Raw genomic sequence first — 12,039 nt, 5'->3', positions numbered from 1 at the left:
GCGCTGTTTAGGAAACACTGCCATATGAGACGTTTTTCATTTTTATTGGGGGGGGGCGACGTGTAAGGGGGTGTATGTGTTGTGTTTTACTTTTTATTATTTGTTAGTGTAGTGTAGTGTTTTTATGGTACATTCACACAGGCAGGGGTTCACAGTAAGTTTCCTTGAAGGAAACCCACTGTAAACCCGCCCGTGTGAATGTACCCTGTAAACCTTCAGCTGTGGCAAAATGACAACTCCCAGAATGCACTGACAGACTGTGCATGCTGGGATTTGTAGTTTTACAACAGCTGTAGGCACACTGGTGGGGAACCACTGAGTTAGAAAACAGACTCTAGCTCAGTGATTCCAACCCATGTGCCTCCAGCTGTTGCAAGACTACAACTCCCAGCATGTACGGTCTGTCAGTGCACTCTGGGAGTTGTAGTTTTGCAACAGCTGGAGGCACACGGGTTGGAATCACTAAGTTAAGAAACAGACTCTAGCTCAGTGTTTCCCAACCAGTGTGCCTAAAGCTGTTGCAAAACTACAATTCCCAGCAAGGCCAGACAGTCAGGGATGCTGGGCGTGTAGTTCTGCAATATCTGGCCCTTCAGATATTGCAGAACTACAACTCCCAGCATGCCTGGACAGTCTGGGCATGCTAGGAGTTGTAGTTATGCAACAACTGGGGAAGAACAGTTTGGAGACCGCAAAGTAGTGGCCTCCAAACTGTAGCCCTCCAGATGTTGCAAAACTACAACTCCAAGCATGCCTAGAATGTCCAGGCATGCTGGGAGTTGTAGTTCTGCAACATCTGAAGGGCCAGATATTGCAGAACTACATGCCCAGCATCCCTGACTGTCTGGCCATGGTGGGAATTGTAGTTTTGCAACATCTGGAGGGCTACAGTTTGGAGACCACCATATAGTGGTCTCCAAACTGTGCCACTTCAGATGTTACAAAACTACAACTCCCAGCTTGCCCAGACCGTCAGTGCATGCTGGAAGTTGTAGTTTTGCAGCATCTGGAGGACCACAGTTTAGAGACCACTACACAGTGGTGTGGGCATGCTGGGAGTTGTAGTTTTGCAGCTTTTAGAAGGCCACAGTGAAGATCACTTTGCGATCTTCACTGCAGCCTTCTCCGCCGCACTTTCCAGCCGCCGCTCCTGCTGCAGCCGCTGCTCCGGGATGCCGCCTCCGCAGTCTCCGAAGGTCCGGGAAAGCCGGACCATGCTCCCTCCTCGCCGCCCGTGTTCCGCCCGCTCTGCACCGACTTCGAGAGGGGGGAAATTAACTCTAACCCCCCCCCCCCCTCCCCCTCCTGCCATTCGTGGTCAGCCTGACCGACCACTGCCAGGGGATAGGAGGGGGTGGCAAAACTGCCACCTCGCTCCTATCCTTTAGGCTGGTCGGAGCTGTCTCTTACAGCTCCGATCATGCTTATTTTCCTGGAGATTTGTCTGAATTGACCTGCGATTGGCTGCGATCGCCGACATGGGGGGGGTCTCAGGACCCCCCTAGGCATTGCCATGGGATGCCTGCTGATAGATATCAGCAGGCATCCCGGTACGATCACCGCCCAGCGAGCTGCGGTGATCGGAAATACGGAGGGCGTATGGATACGACATCCCTCCTTAAGTGACGGGATGCGAGGGCGTAGTTAAAGTTAAAGGGGTACACCGGTGAAAAACTTTTTTCTTTTTTTAAATCAACTGGTGGCAGAAAGTTAAACAGATTTGAAATTACTTCTATTAAAAAATCTTAATCCTTCCTGTACTTATTAGCTGCTGAATACTACAGGGGAAATTATTTTCTTCATGAAACACAGAGCAGTCTGCTGACATCATGAGCACAGTGCTCTCTGCTGACATCTCTGTCCATTTTGGGAACTATCCAGAGCAGCATAAGTTTGCTATGGGAATTTTCTCCTTTTCTGGACAGTTCAACTACAGGAACACAGCCTCCTGCAGTCCAACAGAGGTACTACGCCAACTGCTTCACCTCTGCTTTATCTTTTTTTTTTTATCCGTATAAGTGGGCACCACACATCTGGTAAACAGCTTGGTTTCGACACCACATCAATCTGATATTAATGACCCATCCTAATGATGGGCCATCAAGGTCCCAGAAAACCCCATTTAACCTGTTGGGGACGGAGGGCGTACAGGTATACCCTCACGTCCCAATACTTAAGTATGAAGGGCTTACCTGTACGGCCTTGGCACAATCTCATGGTTTAAAGCACGTTCACGTGCTGAGCACACTTCAAACCCGATGGATCCCGACTGCTATCAGCAGCCAGGACCCAGGGTTAATGCCGGACATCATCAATCGGACCGATGCCCGGCATTAATCCTTTTAGCGATCAAAATTGATTGTGGCGTCAAAACTGAAAGTAATTGGCAGCTCACCGGAGCTAATTGGGACCATCGCAGTGAAACCGCGATGTCCCGATCAGCTGAGAGGAGAGCGGGAGGGCACTTTCCTGCCTCCTCGCTGTCTGCTATGCAGGCTGGAACAGCAGAGCACTGATCACGCTGATCAATGCTATGTTATTGCATAGCAATGATCAGTATATGCAATCAAGAGATCAATGTTGTAAAAAAAAAGTGTTAGAAAAAAAAAGTTTATAAAAGTGAATTAAAACCTTCTAATAAAAGTTTGCCCCCTCCCCCCTTCTAATTTTTTTTTAAATAATAAAATAATCATATGTGGTACTGCCGCAAGCATATATTTTAAATATAAGGGTAGTTAAACCCCACGGTCGATGGCGTACACGTGAAAAGAATAACCAAAAAGTCCAAAATTGTGCATTTTTGGTCACTTCATATACTATAAAAAATTTATAAAAAGCAATCAAAAAGTCCCATAAAAAAAAAAAATGGTAACAATAAAAGCTACAGACCACAGCACAAAAAATTAGCCCTAATTTAGCCCCGTATGCGGAAAAATAAAAAAGTTATAGGGGTCAGAAGATGACAATTTAAAACATACTATGGTGCATTTAGTTGTAATTTAAAAAAATAAAAATAAAATAAAACCTGCATGAATTGGGTATGGATCTACAGAATAAAGATAAGGTGTCATTTTTACAGAAATGTGCACTGCATAGAAACGTAAGCTCTAAAAATTTACTAAATGTTTTTTTTCTTTTAATTTCACCCCACAAATAGTTTTTTTGTTTCACCACAGATTATATTATAAAATAAGTGAGGTCATTACAAAGTACATTTGGTGACGCAAAAAAAAAATAAGCCCTTATATGGTTCTGTAGGTGCAAAGCTGAAAGCGTTATGATTTTTAGAAGGAGAGGAGGAAAAAACAAAAGTGCAAAAACTAAAATTGACCTCGTCCTTAAGGTCAAAATGGTCTTCGTCCTTAAGGGGTTAAAGGGGTACTCCCATGGAAAACTTTTTTTTTTTTTTTTTAAACAAACTGGTGCCAGCAAATTAATCAGATTTGTAAATTACTTCTATTAAAAAATCATAATCCTTCCAGTACTTATTAGCTGATGAATACTAATAAGTATGGTTTTCTTTTTGTAACACAGAGCTCTCTGCTGACATCATGACCACAGTGCTCTCTGCTGACATCTCTGTCCATTTTAAGAACTGTCCAGAGCAGGAGAAAATCCCCATAGCAAACATATGCTGCTCTGGACAGTTCCTAAAATGGACAGATATGTCAGCAGAGAGCACTGTGGTCATGATGTCAGCAGAAAGCACTGTGTTCCAAAAAGAAAATAATTTCCTCTGTAGTATTCAGCAGCTAATAAGTACTGGAAGGATTAAGATTTTTTAATAGAAGTAATTTACAAATATGTTAAACTTTCTGGCACCAGTTTATTAAAAAAAAAGTTTTCCACGGGAGTACCCCTTTAATATTATATTCACTGCATACTTTACTGTTTATATAGCAAACAGTTAAATACATATGCTTACCATGTTCTACAAGTACCATTGTAAACTGATCCTGGTGGATAAATTTGCTTGTTAAATGTGCAAGAACAATTTTCAATAGGGATACATCCCAAGTTAGTAATATCATCCAACACAAGTCCTAGAAACAAAAATAAAAATAAGCTAAATCATGGTTGATCCTACACAAAAAAATATACATGTTTGTTACCATTTGTTAAATTAGAGAAGTGCATTCTGTAATTTAAATGTATACAGTTACACAATGTGTACAGTTTGCACAGATAAATACTGTATATTTTTAACATATAGAGATTGTAAATAACCCTGGATACAGAAATTAATTTAATCTGTATTTAATACAAGCCAAGTCTCATATGTATCATATCCAAAGGGAAATACATGTAGTACGGCAATAGTACAGTATAGTATGTATGTCTCTGGGAAATTCTTTTTAAAGCAGAGAAAGAGATTTTCCAGAATATGTCAAAGGGTACTATATATGTGTCTCTCCCCTTCATAAAAACATTAAAAGACTGCATACTTGCCTCCCTTGGTTTACCATAGCTGCAGCTGTCTGTTCTTCTGGTCCTCACTGAGGGAGGTAAGTATGCAGTCCTTTACTGTTTTACTGCAGGGGGAGACACATACTAAATTTTAACATTTCCTGGAAATGTCCTTTAACTGTTTTAATTGAAAGTTGTTTTATCTCTCCAAAGAAATCCTTTTTGTATACTTATTTATTTGTAATGTAAATTATGAGAAATTGAAGTTACCAGTTGTTTGTCAAATGAGCTTGCTTGTCTGTTCCCCTGTGACATTATTTTCTCTTACAGCAATGTTTTACATAGTACTTAGCCTTATAGCAACCAACCAGATATAATATTTTATACACCGATGGTATTAAATCTTTGCTAGTAAAACAAAGCTGAATTGTAATTGCTTGCTTTAAGGCCCATATTTTACTTAATCAGCAACTGGAGAACAAAGAGGGCCTATGAAGATGCAAGTGCAAAACTTCCTAAAAGCAGTCTGAAAGTTCAACCCCTAATAACGCAGAAGAAAAAAATGTAATAGTGCAAAGAGACCAAGTGGACTGAATGATAAATATTCAATAGTTTCTCTATAAAAGTGTCCTTGTCATTTCAAAACACTTTTGATGTGTCACAAAGAGATGTCAAAGGTTTGATCGGTTGCAGTCTCAGTGCTGAGCCCCCACCATCATTAGAACGAGTGCACAGGATTTAGTCTATATTGGGAATGCACAATTCTTCCTATAATAATTGTGGGTGTTTCAGCACAAAATGAAAAGAAAAGCAAAAAAAAAACATAGAATGTGTCGGCAGATAAGAACCATTTGGCCCATCTAGTCTGCACAATATCCTGAATACTTTGAATAGTCCCTGGCCCTATCTTATATGAAGGATAGCCTTATGCTTATCCCATGTATGTTTAACCCCTTAAGGAACCAGCCATTTTACACCTTAGGACCCAGCCATTTTTTGTACATCTTACCACTGTCACTTTAAATATTAATAACTCTGGAATGCTGTTAGCTATCATTCTGATTCTGAGACATTTTTTTCGTGACATATTCTACTTTAACATAGTGGTAAAATTTTTTGGTAACTTCCATCCTTTCTTGGTGAAAAATCCCCAAATTTGATGAAAAATGTGAAAACTTTGCATTTTTCTAACTTTGAAGCTCTCTGCTTGTAAGGAAAATGGATATTCCAAATATTTTTTTTTTATTCACATATACAATATGTCTACTTTATGTTTGAATCATAAAATTGACGTGTTTTTACTTTTGGAAGACACCAGAGGGCTTCAAAATTCAGCAGCAATTTTCTAATTTTTCACAAAATTTCCAAAATCACAATTTTCCAGGGACCAGTTCAGGTTTGAAGTGGATTTGAAGGGTCTTCATATTAGAAATACCCCACAAATGACCCCATTATAAAAACTACACCCCCCAAAGTATTCAAAATGACATTCAGTCAGCGTTTTAACCCTTTAGGTGTTTCACAGGAATAGCAGCAAAGTGAAGGAGAAAATTCACAATCTTCATATTTTACACTCGCACGTTCTTGTAGACCCAATTTTTTAATTTTTACAAGGGGTAAAAGGAGAAAATGTATACTTATATTTGTAGCCCAATTTCTCTCGAGTAAGCACATACCTCATATGTCTATGCAAAGTGTTCGGCGGGCGCAGTAGAGGGCTCAGAAGCGAAGGAGCGACAAGGGGATTTTGGAGAGTTTTTTCGGGGGCATATTGCATTTAGGAAGCCCCTATGGTGCCAGAACAGCAAAAAAAAAATAAACACATGGCATACCATTTTGGAAACTAGACCCCTTGAGGAACGCAACAAGAAATAAAGTGAGCCATAATAACCAACGGGTGTTTCACGACTTTTGCATATGTAAAAAAATTTAAAAAACATTTCACTAAATTGTGTTTCCCCCCAAATTTCACATTTTTGCAAGGGTTAATAGCAGAAAATACCCCCAAAATTTGTAACCCCATCTCTTCTGAGTATGGAGGTACCCCATAAGTTGACCTGAAGTGCACTACGGGCGAACTACAATGCTCAGAAGAGAAGGAGTCCTATTTGGCTTTTTGAGAGCAAATTTTGCTCGGGGGGCATGTCGCATTTAGGAAGCCCCTATGGTGCCAGGACAGCAAAATAACCCCCACATGGCATACCATTTTGGAAACTAGACCCCTTGAGGAACGTAACAAGGGGTACAGTGAGCATTTACCCCCAACTGGTGTTTGTCAGATCTTTGGAACAGTGGGCTGTACAAAATTTTTAATTTGCACAGCCCACTCTTCCAAAGATCTGTCAGACACCTGTGGGGTGTAAATTCTCACTGCACCCCTCATTACATTCTGTGAGGGGTGTAGTTTGCGAAATGGGGTCACATGTGTTTTTTTTTTTTTTTTTTTTTGCGTTTGTCAAAACCGCTGTAACAATCAGCCACCCCTGTGCAAATCACCTCAAATGTACATGGTGCACTCTTCCTTCTGGGCCTTGTTGTGCGCCCCCAGAGCACTTTGCGCCCACATATAGGGTATCTCCGTAGTCGGGAGAAATTGCATTACAAATTTTGGGGGGCTTTTTTTGTCAAAATTAAAAGTATAGGGCAACACCAGCATGATAGTGTAAAACATCTATTTTTTTACACTAACATGCTGGTGTAGACCCCAACTTCACCTTTTCATAAGGGGTGAAAGGAGAAAAAACTCAACAAAATTTGTTAGGCAATTTCTCCCAAGTACGGCGATACCCCATATGTGGCCCTAAACTGTTACGACAGGGCTCCGAAATGAGAGTGCCATGCGCATTTGAGGCCTGAATTAGGGATTTGCATAGGGGTGGACATAGGGGTATTCTACGCCAGTGATTCCTAAGCAGGGTGCCTCCAGCTGTTGCAAAACTCCCAGCATGCTTGGACAGTCAGTGGCTGTCCGGCAATACTGGGAGTTGTTGTTTTGCAACAGCTGGAGGCTTCATTTTGAAAACAGTGGCGTACCAAACGTTTTTCATTTTTATTGGGGAGGGGGGCTGTGTAGGGGTATGTGTATATGTAGTGTTTTTTCCTTTTTATTTTATTTTGTGTTAGTGTAGTGTTTTTAGGGTACAGTCACACGGGTGGGGGATTACAGAGAGTTTCCCGCTGCGAGTTTGAGCTGTCTTGCAAAATTTGCTGCATCGCAAACTTGCAGCCTGATACTCACTGTAAGCCCCTGCCCATGTGAATGTACCCTGGGGGGTGTACCCTGGGGGGGGGGGGATCTCCAGCTGTTGCAAAACTATAACTCCCAGCATGCACAGTCTATCAGTGCATGCTGGTAGTTATAGTTTTGCAACAGCTGGAGGCACACGGGTTGGGAAACACTGAGTTAGGAAACAGACAATGTTTCCCAACCAGTGTGCCTCCAGTTGCTGCAAAACCACAACTCCCAAACATTCTCAGGCATGCTGGAAGTAGTAGTTCGGCAACATCTTTAGAGCCAGATGTTGCCGAACTACAACTCCCAGCATTCTTGGAGTTGTAGTTTTGCAACATCTGGAGGACTACAGTTTGCAGACCACTAATACAGTGGCTCCCAATCTGTGCCCTTCCAAATGTTGCAAAACTACAACTCCCAGTATGCCAAAACTGTCCAGCCATGCTGGGAGTTGTAGTTCTGCAACATCTGAAGGGCCAGATGTCACAGAACTACAACTCCCAGCATGCCTGGACAGTAAGGGCATGCTGAGGATGTGTAGTTTTGCAACATCTGGAAGGGCACAGTGGTCCCAAAACTGCGCACCTCCAGATGTTGCAAAACTGCAACTCCCATCATGCCCAGACGCCAAGGGCTGTCTGGGCATGCTGGGAGTTGTAGTATACAGGGTCCCAATACAGCAATGCATGTCGCTTTACGGATACATGCATTGCTGTAAAGGGCCCGACCGCCGCAGTCTTCATCGCCGGGATACGGGTCTTCAGGGACGAGGTAAGTACCGGGGCTGGGCCCCAGCACTCCCCCGTCCCCTGCCGCATCCTCCGGTCTTCCTCCCGTCCTCTCCGGTCTTCCAGGGGCCGGGCAGGGTGGGAGGAAGTAACCCCCCCCCCCCCCTGCGATTGGTCGGTTAGCTAACAGGCTTGCCACCTCGCTCCTAGCCTCCAGCATGGTCCTGGCTGTCTGTGACAACCGGGATCATGCAAAATTACTGGGCGGTCGGGTCCCAGAGACCCGATCTGCCCGGTATCGCCGCAGATCGCAGGGGCGATTTCCCTCGCAGACGTGGCCCCCCTCGGCGTTTGTCCTGGATGCCTGAAGCATTTTTCCCCCCATATAACGGTGTGTGATTTCTAATCACACACCGTTATATATAGTATACACCAAGCACACACATAGTACATAACCCCCCCACACACACACACACACTACCCTCCCCCCCCCCCCGCCACCGCCCCCCCCGCCACCGTAGAAAAAAGGCGATGGCTCGCCGGGCATTTTCGGTAGCGGAGGCATACGCTTTTCTTGCCTCCGACTCCGAATCTGTTAGTGAGGACGATGAAGATCCAACATTTCTGTGTTCTTCATCGTCCTCCTCATCATCTAGTACTGATGATGAGCCCCCATGATGGCGAGGCAACGCACCCCCATGATAGTGGCCCAGTGGCCGGCACTAGTGCGAGTGGTGATGCCGCTCGTACTAGGAGTCTGACCCCCCAGACAAGTTTACCGGAGCCCCCTTCCGGTGACCCTATCTGGAGACCCCCAGAGGGTTATCAGCCACGGGTTCCGGAGTTTGTTGGCGACTCCAGAATCCGGATTGACAATTCTGGATTCACTGAAATTGACTATTTCAGTTATTTTTTCAGTGACAGTTTTGTCAATTACATGGTGGAGCAGACGAATCTGTACGCCAGGCAGTTCATCGCCCACCACCCTGATTTTTTTTTGACCAGGTCCAATGAATGGTGCGCCATTGATGCAGCAGAAATGAGGACATTTTGGGGCCTCTTGCTGCATATGGGCCTGGTCAAAAAGCCCAGTGTCAGACAGTACTGGAGCGGGGACATCCTCTACCAGACCCCGCTTTACAGTATGGTCATGACACGGAGGCGGTTCGAGGCCATTTGGAAATGCCTGCATTATGCAGATAATGTGGCATGTCCACCCTGAGGTGATCCCGCCTATGACCGGCTTTACAAAGTGAGGCCGGTCATCGATCACTTAGGGGCCAAATTTTTGGAGGCCTATGTACCCCTCATGGAGCTCTTGGTTGATGAGTCTCTTATCAGTTTTAAGGGGAGACTCAACTTCCGCCAGTATATTCCCTCGAAGCGGGCGCGGTATGGAGTGAAGCTCTATAAACTTTGTGAGAGTACCTCAGGGTACACTCTCAAGTTTAGAGTGTATGAGGGACGAGATTCCCGTATTGAACCCCCAGATTGTTCCCCCACTCTGGGTGTTAGCGGAAAAATCGTTTGGGAGCTTGTGCACCCATTGCTGGATAAGGGTTACCACGTGTACGTGGACAACTTTTATACCAGCATCCCTCTCTTCACATCCCTTGCCGCCAGATCCACGTCCACTTGTGGAACCGTGCGGAAAAACCAGAGAGGCCTCCCTCTAAATTTTGTTAAGACACCTATTCCCAAGGATGAGTCTCGTGCCCTTGCCCATGAAAACCTGTTGCTGGTCAAGTATAAGGATAAGAGGGATGTCCTTATGCTGACCACTATTCATGGCAATGGCAGCTCACCTGTCCCTGTGCGAGGTACCACAACACCGGTCCTCAAGCCCGATTGTATTCTGGACTACAATCGGTATATGGGGGGAGTTGATCTTTCTGATCAAGTCCTCAAGCCATATAACGCCATGCGGAAAACACGGGTATGGTACAAGAAAGTTGCGGTCTACATGGTACAGGTTGCCATGTACAACTCTTTTGTACTGTCCCAGTACGCTGGCAACACAGGGACATTCCTCCAGTACCAAGAAGAAGTCCTAAAGGTCCTGATCTTTGGCGACCGGGCAAGAGCAGGCCGGACTTCCCAAGGAACTGAAGTAATAGGTGCCAGGATCCTCCCAGACCAACACTTTCCAGGTGAGGTCCCCCACACTGGAAAGAAGGGACGAGCCCAGAAAAGATGCAGAGTGTGTTACAAGAGGGGGATTCGGAAGGACACCACCACTCAATGTGACACTTGCCCAGATAGTCCGGGCCTCTGCATTAAGGATTGCTTCAGGGAGTATAACACTTCCATGTAGTTCTAAATTTTCCCTCTTCATTTTAATTTTCCACAATTTGACCCAAATGTACCAAGTCCAGAGTACATTCCAAGTTTTAACCCCATAAAACCACAAAATTGCCCAAAAAAATATTTAATCCAAAAAAAAATAAAAAAATGATAAGAACTCTGGGGGTATTTTTTTTTTTTTATAAAAAATGGGTCATGGGTCACTGAGTCACTATCATTGGGGACTTTTTATGTTGCCTTAAATGCGCAGTGCTCTCTCTCCACCTGAGCGGGGTGCGCATTTGAGGCAACAAGTTAGGGGCGGCCACACATATCACATTCCAGAATGATAATTCAGAGCATAGGGTTTGGGGCGGGCATATTTTTTCGTTTTGGCTGTGCTCTGGGTCATCATTCTGGGAACATAATATGTTTTATAATTTTATGTCCCACTGTACCCCATTTTAGTTACTTAGTGTACCCCAGTTATTTACCCCATGTAATGCCCCTTGAGGGGGGGTCCCACTGTTCTGGCTCCATAGGAGAAAGCCAAAGCTCAAGGACCCTGACTGATCTCCGGCACCTCTGAGACCGGTGTGCACGCTCTTTAAGCCCAGACTTGAGGTATGTACTTACTCCAAAGAAATGTATTTACACATTTACAATGACATTTTCTCCTTTTACCACTTGTGAAAATTAAAAATTTGGGGTAACCCCAGCATTTTAGTGTAAAAAAAATCAAATTTTTCATTTTCACATCCCACTTCATGAATATTTATCAAACACCTGTGGGGTGTTAATGCCCTCTGCACCCCTTTTTATGTTCCTTGAGGGGTGCAGTTTCCAAAATAGTATGCCATGTGTTTATTTTTTTGCGGTCCATGGCTTCCTAAATGCGATATGTCCCCCCCATTTCAGCAAAATTTGCAAATGTGACTCCTTCTCTTCTGAACATTGCATTTGACGTCCACTTATGGGGTACTTCCATACTCAGAAGAGATGGGGTTACAAATTTTGGGGGGATTTTCTGCTATTAACCCTTGCAAAAATGTGAAATTTGGGGGGAAACACACATTTTAGTGGAAAAATTATTATTTTTTTTTTACATATGCAAAAGTCATGAAACCCCTGTGGGGTATTAAGGCTCACTTTATTCCTTGTTACGTTCCTCAAGGGGTCTAGTTTCCAAAATGGTATGCCATGTGTTTTTTTTTTTGCTGTTCTGGCACCATAGGGGCTTCCTAAATGCGACATGCCCCCCAAGCAAAATTTGCTCTCAAAAAGCCAAATATGACTCCTTCTCTTCTGAGCATTGTAGTTCGCCGTAGTGCACTTCAGGTCAACTTATGGGGTACCTCCATACTTAGAAGAGATGGAGTTACAAATTTT

At 43.9% G+C, this 12,039-nt stretch overlaps 1 protein-coding gene across 1 annotated transcript in view; it reads right to left on the bottom strand.

The window, feature by feature from the left end:
- Window positions 1-12,039, bottom strand: part of LOC130277499 (mucin-5B-like) — a 180,479-nt gene that overhangs the window by 62,070 nt on the left and 106,370 nt on the right. The window contains exon 9 of the mRNA XM_056528174.1: window positions 3,926-4,043. Coding sequence (XP_056384149.1) covers window positions 3,926-4,043 — 118 coding nt within the window. The remainder of the gene's footprint in view (window positions 1-3,925; window positions 4,044-12,039) is intronic.

The sequence above is a fragment of the Hyla sarda genome, chromosome 6 (genome assembly GCF_029499605.1).
Source record: "Hyla sarda isolate aHylSar1 chromosome 6, aHylSar1.hap1, whole genome shotgun sequence".
In the NCBI taxonomy this organism is placed as follows: Eukaryota; Metazoa; Chordata; class Amphibia; order Anura; family Hylidae; genus Hyla; species Hyla sarda.
The sequence above is the reverse complement of the archived record's forward strand: the minus strand, read 5'-3'. Positions and strand labels throughout refer to the sequence as shown.